This window comes from Solanum lycopersicum, chromosome 12, assembly GCF_036512215.1.
Source record: "Solanum lycopersicum chromosome 12, SLM_r2.1".
Taxonomy (NCBI): Eukaryota; Viridiplantae; Streptophyta; class Magnoliopsida; order Solanales; family Solanaceae; genus Solanum; species Solanum lycopersicum.
The window spans coordinates 10,477,651-10,500,066 of record NC_090811.1 but is presented as its reverse complement, the minus strand read 5'-3'; the positions used below and the strand labels follow the sequence as shown (position 1 = coordinate 10,500,066).

The following is a 22,416-nucleotide window of genomic DNA, read 5'->3' as shown; positions in this document are numbered from 1 at the left end:
GTTGATAACCATATTTGAGCATCGTCGTTGCTACCATTGAAGCGGAAAAAGAGATACATGATTGGATGATAGATTCTCCTTCTTTAAAGCGATCGACTGATACAACCTCAAAAGACTGGTAAAAACCAGAATCACATCTTTCCTTTGCCTCAATGAATCGGACGGATGGATCTCCGTAAATTGGTGAATCATCTTCTCCATGAACAGCGATTTCCTGATTGTTGTATTCAAACTTGACAACTTGATGTAAGTTGATGGGACGGCTCGAGCCATGTGGATCCATGGCCTTCCTAGTAGAAAATAATAAGATGTTTCCATATCCATTACTTGGAACACAATCGTAAAGACTACTGGCCAATTGTCATGATCCTCTTTACATATTAACCTTCACATGTCACTGTAAGATGCAAAGCTTTGTTGTGTCCAGCTCCCTCCTTGGGCAACTCATCATTAGTGAAAGTGATGGCGTTTGACTCGAAGACGCGCCTGGCCATATTCTCCAACTGATTTACTGTGGTCTCTTTTGGCACATGTGCTTCATTCAAAACCTTATTCAACACAAGATGATGTTCTTTTGAGTGCAAAAGTAGAGACAACAGTGAAATTTGTGCAAGCGTCTTCTTCAATTGTTCCACGACAGAGTAATCTGGAACCTTAAGCTTTTTTAGAAATTCTGCATTTTCTTCTTCAGTAACTGCTTTCTTTAGTGGTACTTGGATGTTTTCAGTCATCTTGCATTTTCTTAATTCTTCTGGAGAATAACATCTTCCAGAGCGTGTCAAACCTCCTACTTCATCAAGTTCTTCGACAATCTCCTTTCCCTGATAAACCACTGCAGTTTTGTTATAGTTCCAACGGACAACCTTTGAATCAATTATTGGAAGCTGTTGAACAGGCTTAACTAAAATAGGCTCTTTCATCTTGGTCAAGCCACTTTGGTCATGTTGTGTTAATGAAAAGCCTTTTGATACATACAACTTTGGCATAGCTGCTCGAACTTCAATCCCCTTTGAAATTCCCGGGACGCACAAGACTTTGGTGTCAAGATTGACACCTTCTGTGTCTTCTTCTCCAATCTCCCTAAACAACTTTCCCATTTTGCTGAGGAGTCTTTACTCTTGATCATCACAAACCATACCCACTAAGTTGTTTTCAGATGGAAGTGGGTTATTGGTCACATTGGGAGTGTTTTGATCATCTGTCACAACAACAACTCCATGCTCGATCAGCTTCTCTATTACTCCCTTCAAGTAGCTACAATTATCAATGCTGTGTCTTGGGGCTCCTGAATGGTATTCACATCTTTCATTGGCTTGGAAACCTGGAGCATTTGGATTCAGACGATGTGGTGGGATGCAATCAATCGCTCCTATCTTTCTTAACTTCTGAAACAAGCTGGAGTACGACTCCCCCAATGGAGTGAATTTCTTTTTGTGCTTGATCTTGAGCATAATTCCGCATAAGAGGAGAGTTGTAAGGGACCTGATAGGGTGGCCGTTGTGGGTGAAAGTTTCCTTGATTGGGCCCGAAAATGTGGGCGATTGGGAGGATACACATATGACTAAGCATTTAAGACTGTGTACGGAGATGGAGATACTGGATATTGAGGAGCATAAGGGTAGTAATGTTGAGGATAGCTAAGTTGTCCCTGAACTGATGTGTAAGGACAATTAGACTTTCTCTGAGCTCCTCTTGACCCTGATGCTAGGGAAATTACTTCCTCTTTCCTTTTACAATTTCCAAAACTTGTTGAACCACCTTGAATGGCCTGTGTGGTAGCTTTGATTGCTGCGTGGCTCACGATCCTTCCTGTTTTGAGACCACTTTTGACCATTTCCCCAATTTTGATTGCTGTGTGAAACGGTCTTCCCATTGCGGCTGTGAGGTGGTGGGAGTAGTCAGGATCTTGAGCCTCTATAAAGATATCAACCAATTCTTGCTCATTTAATGGGGGCTTAACTCGGGCTGCTTGTTCCCTCCATTTGATAGCATATTCTCTGAAGCTTTCACTTGGTTTTTTTTGTATTGGAGAGTGTATTACGATCTTGCATAATGTCTACATTGTACTGAAATTGTCTAACAAAATCTTGAGCCATATCATCCCATATGTGCCATGGGGAAATCTCTTGATCTATAAACCATTCTGAGACAACACCAGTCAGGCTTTCACCAAAATAAGCCATGAGCAATTCTTCTTTACCCCTTGCACCCCGAAGTTGATTACAATATCTCTTAAGGTGGGCTATGGGATCACCGTGTCCATCATACTTATCAAACTTAGGGGTTTTGAACCCAGGTGGCAGGTGGACATTTGGGAACATACACAAGTCTTTGAATGCGACACTTTTGTGTCCTCCTAACCCTTGCATGCTCTTCATGTGTTGCTCGATGCTTTTCATTTTTTTCAACATTTCTTCTTGCTCTGAGCCTGGAGTGGGCGTCTCAACATCAATAGGGGAACCAAATTGAACAGAGTTAGGGCCCCCAAATGCTATACCAGGAGTATAGTACTGCTCCGGATGAGGGGTGAACTGTCCGTCTTGAGCTGCTCTTTGCGTCACAGTCACTTGTGAGAGTGTATAGACTGGTGCATCTGTTGTAACAATGGGAGTATTCCTAAATGGCATGCCTTGAGGACGTGTTGTTGATGGCCCGACCCCACAATTGTCAAATTGACCATACCCTGGAGGGAAGAAAGGTTCTGATATTGGGACTTGAGAAGATGAGGATCGAATACTAATGATCTCAGGAAAACCAGGAATAGACGTTGGTGGTTCTTGTCCATTGGCCCAGGCTTGCCACAATTGTGCCATAATATTTCTCAGCGTCCGATTTTCTTCAACAGTGACTGTCTCTCTTGTTGTCGAATCAATTGGAGTGTCCGCTGGATTCACCATAGTTTCAGTATTGGTTGTCATTGACGCTCTTACCTTAGACCTCGTAAAGTACGGGTGCTCTGCCAGTTTACCACAAACTTAACCACCGAAAGGTAACTAGAGTTGATGTGAAATGAACAAACTTGTTAGGGGTTAGAAAATTTTATAAATCAGTCACACACTTATTAATCACATAGTAACATGGGTTCAGACGGCCATTGTTTCATCCCATCTTTGCTTTGCTTATTGTCCCTTTTTTTTGGAAAAAAGAAAAAGTTTTGAAAAATAAATTCTGATCGGACCCTTTGGAGGTTGCCTACGTATCATGTTATTGCATGAATCAGATCATTACGTAGTTCAAAAAATTTAGACAACTCAAACAGATTAATTTGGAATTCATTCACCAAAACTTCAAGAAAACAACAAAATCAAAAGGTTTAAAAACAACTCAGATCAGCATAATATCTTTATACACCAAATTTTAAACTAAAAACCAAGAAATAAAATGAAACGAACAACAAAAACAACTAAAACTTCCCTTCAATCTTCATCACTTTCTTGGGGCTTTATTTTTCCTCCCAAGGTCTCATACAAATTCAGAAACACCTTCGGCAGATGGGGAACAATGGTCCGTGCTTGCTCAACCAGTTCTTGATCATTCATATGGCGCTGATTTTTAATAACATAGGAGGTTTGCTCTGCTAGTTGATGAACTTGAAGTCTAGCCCTTCCCATGTTTTGATGACAGTCATTTAACAAAGCCTGATGATTACCCAGATTATTCCTCAAGAGGGCCTCTCGCCCTTCTGCTGCTTCAAGTTGATGGCGAAGTGTTGCTCTTGCGATGATCAATTGTCTTTTCCCCTCTTCGGATGCCTCTAAGTCCCTCTTCAATCGAGAGATCTCAAAATTCTGCTCCCTTTTTATCTGTCGTGCCAAGTGGATTCTATTATGCAATTCTTCCTCCAATCGGGATAATCTTCCCTCTGCATGCTTCAATTCTGCTTCCATATCTTGCAACTCTAACTTGTGATTTTTTCCTCTTTGGACCTGTACTTCTTGCCATGGAATGGTTGTTTTGGCCTTCTCCAACTCTTTTTTCAAATGTCTTATAATATGTTGATCTCTTCTTTTTCTGCTGGATCCTTTGGGAGTGTCACCAAATGTCATTGGATCACGAAACTACAATAGGTACCCAGGAACCACCTTTCCTTTATCTTTATCCACAACCATTTCACTTAGCTCAGAAATAATACACATGTACCAAATCTTCATAATCTCTTCGCTATTAAAAGCAAAACCTGGTGGAGTGTCATATGCAAACCTACTCATATCATCATTGGGTGGGATTTCTTGAACTCTGGCTAGTTAACGCATAAACCGAAGTGGGGCATATGGTTGAACACCTCTAAGACCAATCAACACAAGGAACGAGATACCACTAGACATGCAAATGATATCCTTAGCTGGGAACTAGTTTTAATTCCACACTATTTCATCAGATGTGATCACTGAAAGTTTTTCTTCACACGCTATTATTCCTTTTGGAAAATCAATTTTGGCTTCCCTTTCCTTTTGAGAGGAAACATAGTTGCACCAATCTGGAGTAAACCTAGGCGCACGATCATGGTGATAAAGGTGTTCCAAAAACCATATTTGAAGCAAAATATTACAGCCTTCAAAGTATATTTCCCCACTTAAACACTTAGTTAATGCACGAAACATATGTGCCAGGATCATAGGAATAATAGTTGGATTTTTCATTGTGGTCAATGCCTTCACCACACCAGCCAGACGAATGTCAATTTGCTTGTCCCTTTTGGGGAAAATAATGAGCCCCAAAAATGCGACCATAAAAGAAAAACATCCATTTGCCTTCAAAGCTTCTTCACCCTCTTGATTACTCCACTGGTTTCGATAGTTATTGAAACCATCTCTTTGACCGTTCTCTGGTATAGAAAGTCTAAATAGACCCACCCATTTTTCAAACTCTCTTTCTCTATTTGATTAATTTTGAGCAGTTCCAGAAATTTTTTGGCATCAACATGTTTCGGAATTATGGGTCTTTTATTGCGTAGATCAGCACCTCGAACACTAGACCCCTTCCCCATGAAGCCGACAATTTCTTCCAAAGTTGATGTCATCTCACAATCAGATTAACAAAATACATTATATTTGGGATCCCAAAAAGGAATCAATGCCTCGACCACATCCCTTCTAGGTTCAATCTCCATAAGATGCACTAAATGCCCCAAGTGTTCCTTTACTCTTTTTTTCTCATGGCTTCCCATGTCAGTCCACCATTGCCATAAATCTTTTTGTATAGTATCTACGATCATGAACTCCGGAAATCCTTCGCTTCTAGGCCTTTTTGAACCTTGTCCTTTTGTCGATGGTGCCATTTGTACCTTTAAATAGAATTCAATAAAGGTTTTTATGACAAACTCTAACAGAGTGAAAAAAGAAAAGTAAAATTTTTTTTTTAAAGAAAATAAAATAAAACACCAATTTTTTACGAACACCGAACCCTTGAAAGGATGCCTACGTATCTCTTTTTAGTGAGATTCAGGTGTGCGTAGTTCATAAAATAAAAACTTCTCTTGGAAAGACTACCCCTTTTATTTGACCTTTTTTAAAAAAAAAAAGAAAAAGAAAAAATAAACTCGCAAAGCTATTTTGAAGATGGTCAACAATGTCAAAGCCTTCTGAACCAACTATTTCTACATAGCATATAAAATGAACATTTTGGTCTAACATGAATACATATCTTAATTTCACTAGGCCAAATGTACATGATGAAAAAAAAGCATACCAGAGACATTTTATCTAGATTTAACATTTATGAAGGTGTCTAGACTGGCTTACTCGAGCGAACAACTCGAGTCAGGGAGGGTCAGCGTACGGGTAGCAGAGCTATTCCGGCTTAACTGGTGGTCCAACCCCGCCTAACTTGTGTAACAACCTAGAATCAGGAGTGTAACCGCACACTGACTCATCCTAGACAGAGGTCCTGTGGAGCGTAACCGCACACACAGTATATAACAAAATTCAGAGACTCAAAGGGTGTGTGAGAGAAACAATTGATATACAATACAATATCAAAACAATAAATTGTTGAAATAACACAATTAGCATCCAAACATAAAATTTATCCAAATAAATAAAATAGCCAAAAAAAAGTTAATGTACAAAGCTCGAATTCTAAAAGAAGTGTCCCCAGCGAAGTTGCCAAATCTGTCACACCTCTTTTATTTATTTATTTATTACAATTGTTGAGGATATGACAGATTTTTTAAAAAATTATTTTTTTTAGAGTCGCCACTTGAAATTGAGTTTTTTAGGTGTTCCAAGTCACCAGATAGTTCTTAACTTAAAATAATTTTTTTTTGTTTTGGTTTACGAAAAACAGAGATTGGGTAAGGAATTCTATTGACCGGAGGGAAGGTATGACGCACCCCCCGAGTCCCGTGGTTCTAGCACGATCGCTTTATTAACTTATATTTGGCTAAAATAGGTTATTTATTTAATTTGGATAAAAGGGAAAAAGTGTATTAATTACTTTTTAAAAAAAAACAAAAAAAAATTGATTGGCCTAAGAGCGTAACCGCACACAAGAACCTTCTTTTTTATAAAAAAATACACATTAAGGATCGTAACCGAACACATGATGGTATTTGAAGTTTTATTTTATGTTTTTTTTAAAAAACACAATAATTAATTACTCAATTTAAAAAAAAATAATGATAAGAATGAATAAAAGAAAATGGTGCAACATATAAACCAAGAAATGATTAGTATTTATTTATTTATTGTTATTAAAAAATTTCTAGCATTTATATTTATGGTTTTACCAAAAGAATTTTTTTTATTACTACTAGACAATGACAACAAAAGAAGAAGAAAAAAACTTTTACAAAATTACAATTAAATACTCTTTTAAACTAATGATATACTAGTTTTAATTTATTCATTATATATATATATATATATATATATATATATATATATATACTGATAAAAATTTAAGAAAAAACCAATTTGGTAAAAGAAATTATTTTTTTTATATAAAATGACTACCTTGAATTATTTGATAGATTATTGCAAAACAGAAAATTTTCTAATTGTTGGTTTATTAAGTCAAGTTAGTCAGATTTGTATTTTTACTTTAATAATCAATTCAAATATTTATTTAAGAGAATTTTTTTTGAATTTTCTTTTAAAAAGAAAGAAATAAATAAAGATATTTACATTTATTTCATATTTTTTTGCAGAAATAACCAGAATTTTTTGCAGAAATAACCAGATTTTCATTTTTTTTGCAGAAATAACCAGATTTACATTTTTTTGCAGAAATAGCCAGATTTACATTTTTTGCATAAATAATCAGATTTTATTTTCTTTGCAGAAATAACCAGATTTAAACTAGATATGGTTAATAACATATATGTACATCATAATAAACACAGTCATATGAGAAACACTATAGAATAAGAAACTAATAAAAATATACAAACTAAGTAACATAAGGATAAACATAATCATACGAAAATCATAATAAGCTTAGCAAAAAATAAATAAAATAACATAAAGATTAATTCAAGATTACATTGAAATGTAAAAAAAGAAATACCTAGAGTTGATGACAAGAAAATATAAAAGCAAATTCAATTGAATTTCCAAGACCACTATCTTTTTTTTTTCTTTTTAAGAAGAAGAAATTTTTTAAGTTGTTTTTTTTTTTTTTTGCAATTTTCTTTCTATATCTTTTTTTTTCTTCTTCCTCCTCTTTTGGAAAAAAGAAGGGGGTTTAAATAGGTGATACAAATTAACATCCCACCTTTCTTGAAAATTTAAGAGCCAATGCATGCATTGGACTCTTTGTTTTCGCAAGGTGCCACCCAAGATGGCCAATGAAATTCTTTTTTTTTTAATTTTTGTTTTAAGGAAAATCAGATTAATTAAATAATTAATTTGCCTTTTTAGATGACCCATTTACTTTATTCATTAATTGAATATAGTTACATGGGTCATCAGAAATTAATAGGCTCAAATGTCATTTAGATGGCCCATTTCTTTTAGGAAAAATTACTTAAATACACTACTTTAATTATCCTAATAACCATTTATTCCCACTTATTATAAAAATTTCAAAAATTCCTTATTCCCCCCAATTAAAAAAATATAAAAGATACTTAAAGATTTCCCACCCTTTTTTCACCCAATTGGCAAGTTTTACTTTACCAAAACTAAATCCTATTTTCAAGCTACCCACTTCCCCCATTAACATCCCCAATTAAAATTTACCATATTAATTTTTATTCCTTTTTTATTTCCCTACATTTTAGGTGTACAATTGTCTAATTTGAATTCCTTATTCCACACGTTTGCAGGTTAATAAAATTTGAATTCCAGTTCAAATTTGCAGCCATATCTATTTGATATTTTGTAGGAGTCTCCTTCTTTCTAACCAGATTTTATAAGTTTTTAAAGGGTAAACATTGTCTCCTTCATTGTTTACAAATATTATGGAAGAGTGTAAATCTGGAGATGGTAATTCCAAACGTGTTTATGATTCTGATGATGAGCTGTGGGCTGAGAACAGATCTAAGAGATTGCATGAACCATTATTGATGAAGAACAAGAATGTACTTGAGCCAAAGAAGAAGACTGAAGAAATCCAGAAAAAAGGCCAAGAAAAGTTACATCAACTGTTTCAAGACCCACACTTCCTAAGGTATGTGTTTAAAATTCATAATTTTGTGTTTTTGTTGATAAAACCCTAATTTTAAATTGTTATATGTGTTTGTAAACTGAAATTAAAAGTCAGTTTAACAATAAAGATTGATTCAATACATTCAAATTAAAGTACAACCAACATGTTTTTGTACATTTTATAGTGTGTATCACATTCATAATGTTTGTCAATGATTTTGAGTTGTATATCAGTGAAAGCACCGTGTCTGTAAAATTTTAAGGTTCTTCAGTAAATTTCTGTTATCGACTAGTAAAAGCATTATGTGTTTTTCAGTTTTAAGGTCTGTAATATGGTAATAATTTTGTGGTTTGTATTTAGTAAAATAAAACTGTGTGGTACAGTTGTAGGATGTATCAGATACACAAAGTCTATTTACAATATTTTATAGGTATCAGTTAATAAGATGTATCATATACATATCCAATGTCTTATAATTTTGACTTTAATGTATCATATACATTCACTTAAAACTGAATATGAAGGTTTTTATATAATATTATAGTTGCCAGTTATAGAATGTATCATATACATCTGATAACTTATATGTAATTTAGGAATATGATTATGATGTATCATATACATTCATATAATACAGTGCATGAATTATGTTATTTTATTTTTTGTATAAACAGGGCATGAATTATGTTATTAAAAAAATTTCAGCACATCCATTGAGGTTTGGAGCGACTTTCAATTTTTATTTTGTGAATAAAATCAAATTATCAATAAAAGACGAAGGCATTGCACTGTTCAAGAAAACAATTTTTGGACCATATCTGGAAATTTCAAAATGTAATTTCCAGGGTCAGATTACCAAGTGTTTGCTGTTGTTGGAGGTGCGACATGAAAATAAAGATGTACTGCATGTTCGTCATACTAATGAGAATGTATTGGTGTTTGGAATGAAGGAATTTGCCATTGTAACTGGCCTAAAATGCAAAGGAAATGTTAAGGAATTTTCATATCCTAATTCCACTCCGAGCTGGTTATTATAAAAATATTTCCCTGATTGTCCCACGGGTATAACCAAGAGTCGATTGATACAGCGTTTTGCAATGGGTAATTGGGAGACCACACAGGAATCTGTGGAAATGGCAATACTATACTTCATCAATACTTTCTTGTTATGCCATCTTGGTGAGACCTTCATACGTATAGAAGAATTTCTAATGGTCGAAGATGGTAGGTATGAAATGTATCCTTGGGGTCAGATTGCATTTAAGAAGCTGGTTACATCACTTAGGCAAGACTTCAACCAAAGCAAACAGATGTATCGCTTATTTGGTATGCCTTATGCACTCAACGTTTGGATTTACGAATGTGCATCTACTCTAAGTCCAGACCTTGCTGTTAAAGTGGCGAATGATATTCCGAGGATATGTAATTGGACAGTGGTGGGTGAAAAGCCAAAATATGAAAAGTTAATGACTAGCATTTTCTCCGAGGTAACATTAATTTTAAATTATCTTTTAATATTGTATCAATAAGCTTTATAATTTTTGTTGTAAATAATAGTTTTTTTTGTTATACATAACATTGTTATAACACTAAAACATTTTAATTGCAGAATACTTGTACAAACATTGCACCAACGCAAGATGAGGTGGAATCCCTTGATTTACCCGATAGTCAAGAGGTCTACAGAAATGAAGTATCTACGCCACCTATTGGTGCAAAAAAAGTGCATACTAAAGATAAGTCAGGTTTTGAGGATTTTTCAACAAGACCTCCTGATCATTTATTAAGAAGATCATCTCGTGTATCTGATACATCATCTACGCCACCATCCAAGAGGAGAAAGAATACTGATACACATAAAATAAAGGGTTCGAAAACTTTGTTAAAGCAGTCAAAGTCGCAATTAAATCAATCATTCTCAATGCCAGCTGAAGAACATACCCCGCCTGCTAATGTATCTTCTGCCAATGTATCTTCACAAGTCTCAAAAGATAAGTCTGTATATCCCGACATTGAAGAACTAAACAACATATGAAGGAATATGTAAGTAACGATATTTATTTTTTAATGTTAATTCTTAAATATAAATTTAACTGTGTAATTTTTTTTGAATAGGTTGACAGTAAATTTGAGTATCTTGTGAATTTGATAAAGGCTAATCACATTGAGGTGATGAATTCTAAGAATAGGGAGGATGGCCAACAATCAAAGGTAATGTATTGTGTATGTGTATTTTTGTTGTGTTTTATAAATTTCATAGGTCATTATATTACAAATTCATTTAATGAAGGATATGGGCGGCAAGTCTACACCAAACATGGTTGAAGTTTCCGATGAAGAAGGCAATGATGGACACCAAGCAACCTCTCCGATACAAATGGAATTTGATGTTGACAATCATGTTTAATTTACTTTATTAAATTTGTATATAAAATTATATAATTTATCATTAACTTAATTTTCTTTAAAAAATAAAGACTGAAGATACGTTGAAGAATCATCAAGTAATGAAGGACGTTTCAGAACTTCAATCCCCAAATTCAGATAGTCATCATACTGATGAAACATGTAAACACAGCAAGGTAATTACAACAGATTAATGTCATTATTAGTATTTATCCAAATTTTAAATGATACATGAAAATGTGCAAGTATAATTCGTTTAATTTTAATTATATTATTATGATACATTGCTGCTTTATTTGATAATTATGATGCATTGCAGTTTAATTGAATTAATATGATACATGTATTTTACTGTTCACATATGTATTTTCCAAGTTACTGTGTATTATACTATACTTTTGTATTTAGTGTGTACGTGATACATTCCAGTTGAAGATACATATCTATGTGACTAGTTAAATTTGTTTGTCTCATCTATGCAATTCGTAGTTTGCTGTTATCTGTCCTTGATACATTAACAATCATTTTGTGTATAATTATTTGATGTTTAAGGTATCCTAAATTGATCAGTACATTTTTTATTCAGGATGCTTCATCAGCACAAACGCCTCATCATTTATTTGAAGGAACAATGAACGAAGATACATCGGTAGTTTAATCTTCATGTATCATATCAATATCATATGTCTATCAATATATTTTTAATTATTAGTGTAAACCATGTAGGATTCTACACCATCTGGTTCAATATCTCTGGATACACGTGAAGCCATGAATACGCTTATTGCTGAGCTAGGAAGTCTGCCTACTAATGCAAATCAACAGGAGTTTATCGAAAATCAAAGTTTGCTTTCGGACAGTCAATTACCAATTGATATTCCAATCACAGATATTGTTGTCCGAAGCGAAATAAATACTCCTCATGCACGTATCCGGATGCCTTCGAGAAACTGCAAATCCCCTTATTTAACTTCATTTGGGTCAAGTGAAAAAGGAAAAGCGGTCATGACTGATGTAATTCGTCCAAATTTTCCATTTCAAGGATGTGAGATCACAAACCAAGCCCCTTCATATCTGATTGATGAGTTTATTGAGTGGGTTACTGCAGAGCTTCTTAAAACTCATTCAAAAAAGTAAGTTTTATATATTTGTACTGAATCTGATAAATTTTCAAATTGCAACTATTGTTACAATTTTGAATAACATCTTTTCATTACGCTTAATGCTATAGGAAATCATCAGAAGATAAATACAAATCAAAAGCATCTTCATTGGGTTTTGAAATGATGGATTATGTCGTTGCTTTTCCGACAAATGAGAATTGGTTTTATGCCATGTCTCAGCCTAAGAACTGTTGGGCTGATCAGGTATTTTATAAATAGATGCTTTTATAATGATGTATATGATACATTGTGTTCGTATGTTATTTATACATATCAAAATCATATATTACTTTCAGCAACTAGTATTTTTTTTAATTAAATATTTTTCAAATGCATAATTATTTTTATATTTTATTTGCAGCACATCGATGTTATTTTTTACTACCTTCGTAAAAAATCAAAACTTCTAAGCATGGATCAATACAGATACACAACAGTCAATTGTTTGTTCAGCGCACATATCAACAATACCCATGATAGGTATTATAATAATAAGGCTGATGATGATATTAGTACCCAAGAACATCTGTATCAGTACATGAGAGGTCAATAATCAACGTCATGAAAGGTTTTTCAATACCAGCTGGATTACCATGGCATCTGGTGGATGATGTTTATATTTCGATCAATTATGATGGAGATTTTCATTGGGTATTAGCTGTGGTTGAATTGAATAAGAGGTTGATACGCGTGTATGACTCTTCTTTGGGCACAAGGAAACGTGTATATTCTGACGAGATAAAAAAATTGTCAAGGATGTTACCTTCTTACCTGATTGACAGTGGTTTCTTTGAAAACAATGAGCGGACAAACTGGTCAGTTCTTGATGCATACAAGGAAAAACAAACGGGTGTACCTTTAGAGTCACATATTCCTTTCAACATTGAATACGCTGAAAGTATCATGCAACAAGAAGACGATAGCCTGTAAGTATTTTCAATTCTGGTCTACAATATATGTGTAAGCTATTTTACAAATTTATATTACGTATTTTGTTGTAGGGACTGCGGTTATATGTAGTTACATTTGCAGAGTTTTTGAGTGACCAACTTGTTATACCACCTGATACTGATGGACATCTTGCAAATTACCTATGGAATAAATATGCTGCATTATTATGGAGATACGGCAGCGACAAGGTCAATGGTAAATACATAAGTGATAATGACGATCCACCAAAGCCTAAGGGTCAATTCACAACACCAACTGAAGATGACATTGCTAGCATAAATTAGTAATTAGCTGGGACAGGATGAACAAGTTTATATGTTGTTTTGTGTTGAAGACAATTATCTTTTGTGTTTTTCTAAAAGCTTATTGGTATTACAATATTTTGTTAGTTATTAATGTTATGTTTTTTCAAGTTATTGTTTTAGATACAGTTGTTGCTTTATAAAGTTAAGGTACAAAATTTTTAGTGTTTCAGTTTAAGTAATTTTGACAGCTAATTTACAAAATGAAGTATATGACACTTAAGTTCTAATGTGTATGATACATTATTATTTGAGTTTTAAGTATTTTTCACTTATAAAAATGATATATATGATACATAAGTTATAATCTATACATGTAAAAATATTGCAGTTATAAATTTAGCAACTTGAATTATACGAATGTATATGATACATCATATACATAAACAAACTAATCACAGATTAATATTACAGTGCGAAGCACCACTAGAATGTAATATATCAAAATTATAGTTCATAAGGCAGTACACACGAAACATGTAGTACACATTTGAACAAGTCAAGTTTTGGGACACTAGAATAACTCATAATGGAGTATACACGAAAAATATAACATATTTTCAATCATATGAATGTATCTGATACATAATATACACAAATAAACTCATCTTGAATTACTGTTACACTGAAACCCAAACACTGTTGAATATAATATATCAAATTTATAACTCATAAGGATGTATACACGAATCATATAGTAAACAATTGAACAAGTCAATTTTTTTGTACACTTGAATATCTCAAAATACAATATACACGGAACATATAACATCTTTTCAATAATATTCATGTATATGATACATCACATACACAAACAAACTCCTATATCATTACTGTTACATTGAAAACGCACCACTGTTGAATCTATTTATTTATAAAATTTGGAGTTTAAATTTGGCACATAAATAAACTGCAAAATCATATATTTGAACATCAAATTAAGTTGTGTAACCAATACACTTTATTTAGTCCAAATTATAAAGAAAAAAATGGATAGAAGTACCATGAACACTAATGTCCTATTTTAAAACATTCTTTTAATTCTCTTTCAGGAAGAAAGTACAAGTTCTCCTGTTATGTCCTTCTTGTCCACACTGCCCACAACAATTATTGTTCACTGTTATTTTCTCATCCGCATTTTTCTTTCTTCGCTTTGTTGGTCGTCCAGTCAACCTTCTAAACCTAGGTGGCCGGACAATTTCATCTAAAACATATTCTGGAACGTTCCAATCCTCCTTATCTGGCATTGGAACCATTACAACCTCGTACATTTTTTCTAATGCATACGACTTGTAGTAATCAAAGCAATATGGGTGCAAATTGGTAACATTCTTGTGCATCAAAACTTCAATTGCGTGTGCGCAAGGTATCTCATCATGTTGAAACCTTCCACATGTGCAATTTTTCCTCTCAAGGCATACAATGTATTTTTTTCCGGCTTCATGAACTGTGAAAATATATTCAGATGATGGAACAACCTAAAAATTTAAGAAGTTAGTGATACATTACGTAATATACAATTTATATATCATTTTCAAAACACCACTTGACATTGAAAATCAGTTTGTATCTGATACATAAAACAGAAGTTCAAGGAAATTGATAAATACCTTCATCTTTGAACTTTTAGATGCGTTTACAATCAATATCTCCTCAAATCTTCGGCCCAATGTGTCTTTTGTATATGACACCATTTCTTTATTTTTATAGTTCCAACTACCAAATAGAAGTCTAGCTTCCTCCAAGAAATCTATTATAGTTCACTTACGTGCATCAACAAGGCATCCATTGATACAGTCAGCGATGTTCGAAGTCATCATTCTACCTCTGTTTATGGTTGAATGAACTCTTGACCACTTCTCATAACCAACTTCTTCAAGGTAATCCTTCACCCTATGATCAACTTTCACCACCTCAGCCATTAATTTATCAAAATCTCCCTTTCTGTATGCTTTTTCCATTGAGTAAAACATATCACTTAGTGTCTTTTTACTCCTTTTGAAGCTTGAACATACATTCTTCCAAAGATGCCATATGCATGCACAATGAGGTACGTTTGGGTATACAATGCTTACACTCTTTATGATACTTTCATTTCTATCCGATATAATACACATGTTTTAACGCTCACCAAATGTATTTTTGAAATTTTCGAAGAACCATGTCACGAACAGTCATTTTCAGTGTCTACAACACCATATGCCAATGGCAATATGAGTCCTAATTACAAAGAATATCACATTTAACTTCACGATACACAATGTTTACACTAATATATATTAATATAAATATAATATAAGTTATACATTACATCAGAATTATAACACTCATACCTGCACCATCGAGTGTGCTTGCTGATACAAAAGTACCCTTGTATGTCCCAACAAGATGTGCAGCGTCCACTACAACTACAGGCCTGCAGTAGTCGAACCCTCTTATCAACGGTCTTAGGGATATGAACAGATACATGAATTTATTATCTTCCATCTTTTGCATCCTTATATATGAATTTGGATACACTTTATTTAGCATCCATATGTATCTCAGCATCTGTTTATATCCTTCTGATGGCTTACCCTTGAGCATTTCTAGTGCACGTTCTCTAGCACGCCATGCTTGTTGGTATGATATCTCAACCCCATACAATTCTCTAATATCTTCAACTACATCTCAAGGTGTATGGATTCTTTTATGATTTACCAATTTAGGGGCAGTCACACCACTAATAAATCCAATTGTTGCTTGTACTTTTGTTAGTATCCTATCCCGCATCGGACATGTATGTTCACTATTGAAATATCTCACTTTGAATACATCAGTTTTTTTCTGCAAGATGATTTTAAGGTCCATCCACATTGGTCGTTGAAGGAAACCAACACATAGCTGTTCAAAATTTTTAATTGGTTTAATTCATATAAGAAAAGCAATGCTATAAATATCATAACAAGATATAGACTGCTTATAATTATGTATCAGATACAATACAAATAAAAATATAATAGAGAAAAACAAACAGATCATAGAGTAAGCATTCAAATACCTTTTCTTATCCGATCTTTTCACTCGAAAATTGAAGTTGTTCTTTATTTTATATTTAGCCACTACAGCAACGAGTGTTCCTTTGTCCTTATACAACTACCCAGACTTCACTTCAGTACTATTGGAATCAGTTATGTATTTCGTAGCATTTAATTCTGGAATATAATCAATGTCACAAATTCTCGACTCAACCAGAGCAAGAGCTTCAGTATCTCTTTCGGTACCTTCCACGCATACAACTTCACCTGATGAACAGTCAAAATTACGTATATTCCCAACAATTTTATCAGTTGTATCAATAGAAAGCGGATACATGCCAATTCCAAATGCATTTTTTTTCACTTCGAAATAAAGTTTCACACCCATGTCGTTTTTTATTTTCAATGGACATGAGCTTCCCTCGACAATGTATCGTATTTCAATATCCTTTGTAACAATGTCAATCTCAAGCTCTGCTAAAATCAACGTTTTCAGATTCACAAATGAAATGGAATGGCCAACAACAATTCCATCAACTTTGTAACCTTCATAATTAACATCGCTTACCCAAATTCCAGAATGCCGCAGCAGAATTGAGATATTCATCTTCAAAACTTTTTTTTTTGAATTCTTAGTATGCAGATCAACTTTTACAAAGAATATTTTTGAATTATGAAGCTAATCTGATTTAAAATTTGAATTTACCAATCAGTTACACAAGCTGTAGACCATTAATTACGTGATTTCAGTTAATAATAACAGAAATCAAGGTAATTAATCCTAATTAGTCGCAGCAGATTTCCACTATGATGTATCAGTACTTATGTATCCCGTGCCAAATGGATGTATCCCGCTTCTTTGATTTTTAAGGGATTTTTAGTAATTTCAATTTTAAAAGGGATAAATGGTCATTTTGTATTTATAATATGTGGTTCCTATAATTTATAATTTCTTTTATTCAATGTTTGAATAATAGCTGATGGGCCATCTGACAAAATCAAAAATAGGCACAAGTGTTGACCCATTTCATCAAGAGCCAAACAAATTGACCCACTAACACAAAATCTAAACATCTAAACAATTTTAAAGATCAAACATAACAAAATAATGTAGAAAAAAAAGTAAAATAAAAAATAAAAAATGATAAACATAAAAAACGAAATAAATAAATAAATAATAATAATACTTCAAGCAAATCATCAACATGATAAACTTAAAGAACATTAATAAAACAAATCCGACATCAAACGACTTATATGGTCAAACGAAAAAAGATAATGATAAAATTGGATAAAGATTGAGAGGAGGAAAAGATTGACATAACTTCCAGGTAAATGAAGGTCGCCGGAAAAACTTTGCCAGAAATTTTTTTGACGGATTTTGAACTTAAAATTTATATCAAATGATAGCCCTTGAAGAGCTCTACACATTTATGTAAAGGGTTTGGGATGGGAATGACCGAAACTTTATAAATCTAAGAAAAAAAGTAAAAATTCACATTTGGTTTTCCTTAGATCTACGGAGTTTGGCTATAGATATGGATGAAAGGTTTGTAGATTTAGGTAGAGGAGGGTGAAAGGAAAAGATAATAAATTTTTTAAAAAAATTCCGGCCAAAAAAGTGGTGGCCACCGGGCGGTGGTGGCGGTAGTGGTGGCCGGCCGGCGGCATGGTAGTAAGGGGAAGAAGAAAGGGAAAAAAAATCTAAAATTTGGAGTTTTGTATTTTTGTTTGGGTCCAATAATAGCCCTTGGATCAAAATATCATGAATGGTTGAGATTCAATCTTGACCATTTCTATGGACCGGGTCAAGATCAATTGGGCCATCAGAATTGATTTAAATCAGCCCAATTTAAACTAAATTGGGTTATTTGAGCCAATAAAATAATAAAGAAAATTACCAAAAATTCAAATTAAAAAAAAAATTCTTACTAAAAATATTATAGGAGTAAAATAAACATGTCAAAAATTAGGTGTTCACAACGATCACGACCCATTAGAGAAGACACAACTTTTCATAAAGGTCACAACTTTTGACAAAGTCACAACTCTCAAGAGAGTCGCAACCCTTCATTTCTTGTTTACACCTTTAAAACTCAACAACCACTATTCCAATAACAAGTACATCTTTTTTATCTTGGAAAGAAATAATTCAACAAAGATTACTATGTGAGTAATTGTTCGCAATTTTATTACCTCATTTATGGAATAGTTGACAAAAAATGATTTATTTTCATTTGTCAACCTTGTTTACACCTTTAAAACTCAACAACCACTATTTCAATAACAAGTACATCTATTTTATCTTGAAAAGAAATAATTCAACAAAGATTACTATGTGAGTAATTGTTCCGCAATTTTATTACCTCATTTATGGAATAGTTGACAAAAAATGATTTATTTTCATTTGTCAACTCTTCCTCTATTTCATTGTAAACATCTAAAAGAGCATGGTAGGTAATCTTTGTGAGGGGAGTCACAAAACAACACAAGTAGGATACAACACCTACAAGGATCGACTTCAAGACAATCAACCAAATATACTTCACCAATTTACCAAAAGAAATTCACCACTATATTAACCAAGCTCAAATCAGCAACACATCAATTGAATCACAAGCAAATATGAATTATAAATACGCAAGTGACACACAAGATTTATACGTGGAAAACCCCTTCGGTATGAAGGATAAAAACCACGGGACTTGAAGGAGTCCACCCTTCTTCTTCTCTTATTATGCAAATTGAGGGTAAAAACACCCATATCAGTCTACAAGGATGTCACAGCCCACCAACAACAACATACATAAGAGCCAACACAAAAGAGAAGAGAAATTGAGAAATATCACAAAAAAAAAACGCAGGTTACGCCAGCTGCGATAACAAACGATCAAGAACTTCGATTGACGATCTGAACGGTCAAGATGTAGTGCTATGTGTTGTGAACCAGCTGTGAAAATTTCAGAACAATCCAACGGTCGGATCTCTTGCAATCTGAAATTTTGTCTCGCTGTCCAGAAAAACCAGCAACCCTTTTCTTTCTCAAACCCTCTCTCTATTTCTTTTTTCTCTTCCAAAACAAAAAACCCAGCCCCAACATCAGCTGCCCAAGACTTCTAGAAGAAGTCAACAAAGCCCAAAGTATATGGGCCACCCATTAATGGGCTGGACCCTTAACAATCTCCCCCTCCAGCCCAGTTCGGGGAGACCAAACATAAAAGGTCATCAAGAAGACATACCTGCAAGCTTGGAACAAAATTCAAGCTTGCTTCGAGGGACCACCTTTGTCAACATATCAGCACCATTCTTGTTGGTGTGAATCTTCTTCAACTTCATTAGTTGCTCTTCAATGACAACACGCAACCAATGATATCTCACATCAATATGCTTTGTGCGAGCATGGTACATGCTGTTTTTGCTCAAGTCCATAGCACTTTGACTATCACAAAACACAACATACTCGCTTTGCTTCAAACCTAACTCTTGAAGGAAACGCTTTAACCAAAGCATTTCTTTGCTTGCTTCCACTGCTGCTATATATTCTGCCTCGGTTGTAGACAACGCTACACACTTCTGTAGCTTGGATTACCATGAAATGGCTCCCCCTGCAAATTTGAACAAGTAACCCGAGGTAGACTTCCGGTTATCAAGATCTCCAGCCATGTCAGCATCCGTAAATCCCTCAAGAATAGGCTCACCACCTCCAAAACACAAACTCAGATTTGATGTGCCTCGCAAATATCTTAAGATCCACTTTACAGCTTCCCAATGAACATTGCTCGGATTTGCCAAGTATCTGCTAACCAATCCAACAGCATGTGCTATATCCGGTCTTGTACACACCATGGCATACATCAATGAACCAACAGCAGAGGAGTAAGGAATATGAGACATACTTTCCTTTTCTTTCTCGGTTGTAGGACAACAACGCTTGCTCAACTTGAAATGGGCTGCAAGTGGTGTATTAACTTGCTTGGCATTCTTCATATTGAACCTTTCAAGCACCCGTTCAATATACTTTTCTTGTGACAACCAAAGCTTACCAGCTTTTCTATCACGAGCAATTTCCATACCAAGAATTTGCTTCGCAGGACCCAAATCTTTCATATCAAAGGACTTTGACAAATCCTCTTTTAACCTGCAAATCATCTCAACATCTTGTCCCACAATCAACATATCATCAACATACAAGCAAAGGGTAATGAAGTTACCTTCAGAGAATTTTCTAAAATACACACAAGGATCTGCAGTAGTCCGCTTGTACTCATTACTACTCATGAAGGAATCAAACTTGTTATACCATTGCCTTGGTGCTTGCTTGAGTCCATAGAGACTCTTTTTCAACTTGCAAACAAAATTCTCTTTTCCCTTAACTTCAAATCCTTCCGGCTGCTCCATGTAAATCTCCTCATGCAAATCACCATGTAAGAAAGCAGTTTTAACATCAAGTTGTTCAAGTTCAAGATTCAAACAGGCAGCTAGTCCCAAAATCATACGAATGGAAGTCATCTTCACCACCGGTGCAAAAATCTCATCGAAGTCGATGCCTTTTTTCTGATGGCATCCCTTCACCACTAATCTTGCCTTCCGCTTCACTAGCTTGTTGTCAACTTTCTTGTTCTTAAACAACCACCTATTCTTCAAGACTTTCTTCCCTTTTGGAGGCTTCACCAAGTCATAGGTTTCATTCTTCTTCAAAGAATCCATCTCCTCTTGCATAGCCTTGAGCCAATGGTCTTTGTCTGAGTGTGACAAGACCTCTTGAAGGCTTTCAGGCTCCCCCTCATCAGTGATTAGGATGTATTCTGAACTTGGATAAAGTCTTGAAGGTTGACGAACTCTGGTCGATTTTCTAAGTGTTGGCTCTTCTACCTGTGGGCTGGATTTCTCCCCCTGATTGGAAGACTCTCCATGTTGAACATCTACAGCTTCATCATCAGGTTGTGGTACAACAACATCAGGTTGTACCTCTTCAATATGGTCATGTTCATGAGCAATTTCATGACCATCCTCTGGAGCATCACCTGTTAATTGATCATCTGAAGCAGAAACATGAGGCATGGGCATATCAATAACATCATGAGAGAAATTAGAATAATAAGTCTTATCAGCACCCAAGAGATGAAAACCCATCTCGTGCTCATAAAAGACAACATCTCTACTTCTCACAACTTTTTGCTTTGCTGGATCATAAAGTCTGTAACCAAACTCTTCATCACCATATCCAACAAACACACAAGGAGAAGTCTTGAAATCAAGCTTCAATCTATGTTCCTTCGGCACATGCATAAAAGCCTTGCATCCAAACACCCTCAAGTGAGAATAAGAGGGGTCTTTCCCAAACCAAACTCTCTCGGGAATATCAAACTCCAAAGGAACTGATGGTGCTCTATTTATCAAATACACAGCAGTTCCAACTGTTTCACCCCAAAATGACTTAGGAAGATTGGACATTCTAAGCATGCATCTCACTTTCTCAATAATGGTTCTGTTCATCCTCTCGGCAACGCCATTGTGTTGTGGGGTACTCGGTTCTGTTCTCTCATGTCGAATGCCATATCTTGAGCAATATGCTTTAAACTTATTTGAAGTGTATTCACCTCCATTATCAGTTCGAAGACGCTTCAGTTTGCAATCTGTCTCCCTTTCAACCATTGCATGAAACTTCTTGAAGATACCGAACACCTCACTTTTGTGCTTCATCATATAAACCCAAGTTCTCCGAGTAGCATCATCAATAAAAGTAACAAAGTATTTGTTACCACCAAGTGATTCCACCTCTATGGGACCACACACATCAGAGTAAACCAACTCTAACTTCACTTTCTTTCTTGTAGATGTCCTCGGAAAAGAAACTCTGTGTTGCTTTCCTGCTAAACAATGATCACAAGGGTCAAGTGAAATAGTAACATCAGCAGGAATAAGAGACTTACCGGCCAACAGCTTTATACCCTTCTCACTAACATGCCCCAATCTTCGGTGCCATAA

General features: G+C 34.6%; 3 protein-coding genes across 3 annotated transcripts; 1 reads left to right on the top strand and 2 right to left on the bottom strand.

Annotated features, from left to right (window-relative positions):
* Positions 1–1,561: 1,561 nt before the first annotated feature.
* LOC104644931 (uncharacterized) lies at positions 1,562–2,918 on the bottom strand. The gene is made up of 2 exons (XM_010315806.1): positions 2,042–2,918; positions 1,562–1,914 (listed from the first exon to the last, which is right to left on the bottom strand). Exons 1-2 carry the CDS (start codon positions 2,916–2,918, stop codon positions 1,562–1,564), a joined length of 1,230 nt encoding a protein of 409 aa, XP_010314108.1.
* A 6,768-nt stretch (positions 2,919–9,686) lies between these two features.
* Positions 9,687–13,393, top strand: LOC138340205 (uncharacterized). Its single transcript, XM_069291899.1, has 10 exons — positions 9,687–10,076; positions 10,199–10,588; positions 10,705–10,800; positions 10,850–10,990; positions 11,067–11,171; positions 11,582–11,644; positions 11,722–12,128; positions 12,227–12,362; positions 12,672–13,010; positions 13,160–13,393. Exons 1-10 carry the CDS (start codon positions 9,687–9,689, stop codon positions 13,391–13,393), a joined length of 2,301 nt encoding a protein of 766 aa, XP_069148000.1.
* A 1,055-nt stretch (positions 13,394–14,448) lies between these two features.
* LOC138340204 (uncharacterized) lies at positions 14,449–15,372 on the bottom strand. Its single transcript, XM_069291898.1, has 3 exons — positions 15,180–15,372; positions 15,022–15,086; positions 14,449–14,889 (listed from the first exon to the last, which is right to left on the bottom strand). Exons 1-3 carry the CDS (start codon positions 15,370–15,372, stop codon positions 14,449–14,451), a joined length of 699 nt encoding a protein of 232 aa, XP_069147999.1.
* Between the last annotated feature and the right edge of the window lie 7,044 nt (positions 15,373–22,416).

Excerpts from the sequence above, each read along its gene's own strand:
- LOC138340204 (XM_069291898.1), bottom strand. The coding sequence starts at position 15,372 with ATGGAAAAAGCATACAGAAAGGGAGATTTTGATAAATTAATGGCTGAG. Across the intron at positions 15,087-15,179 it reads TGGATGCCTTGTTGATGCAC|ACACATTGGGCCGAAGATTT; the intron begins GTAAGTGAACTA and ends CATATACAAAAG. Across the intron at positions 14,890-15,021 it reads CTAAAAGTTCAAAGATGAAG|GTTGTTCCATCATCTGAATA; the intron begins GTATTTATCAAT and ends TTAAATTTTTAG.
- LOC138340205 (XM_069291899.1), top strand. The coding sequence starts at position 9,687 with ATGGGTAATTGGGAGACCACACAGGAATCTGTGGAAATGGCAATACTA. Across the intron at positions 11,172-11,581 it reads AAACATGTAAACACAGCAAG|GATGCTTCATCAGCACAAAC; the intron begins GTAATTACAACA and ends TTTTTTATTCAG. Across the intron at positions 13,011-13,159 it reads ACAAGGAAAAACAAACGGGT|GGACTGCGGTTATATGTAGT; the intron begins GTACCTTTAGAG and ends ATTTTGTTGTAG.
- LOC104644931 (XM_010315806.1), bottom strand. The coding sequence starts at position 2,918 with ATGACAACCAATACTGAAACTATGGTGAATCCAGCGGACACTCCAATT. Across the intron at positions 1,915-2,041 it reads TGTAGACATTATGCAAGATC|AGGCTCAAGATCCTGACTAC; the intron begins GTAATACACTCT and ends ATATCTTTATAG.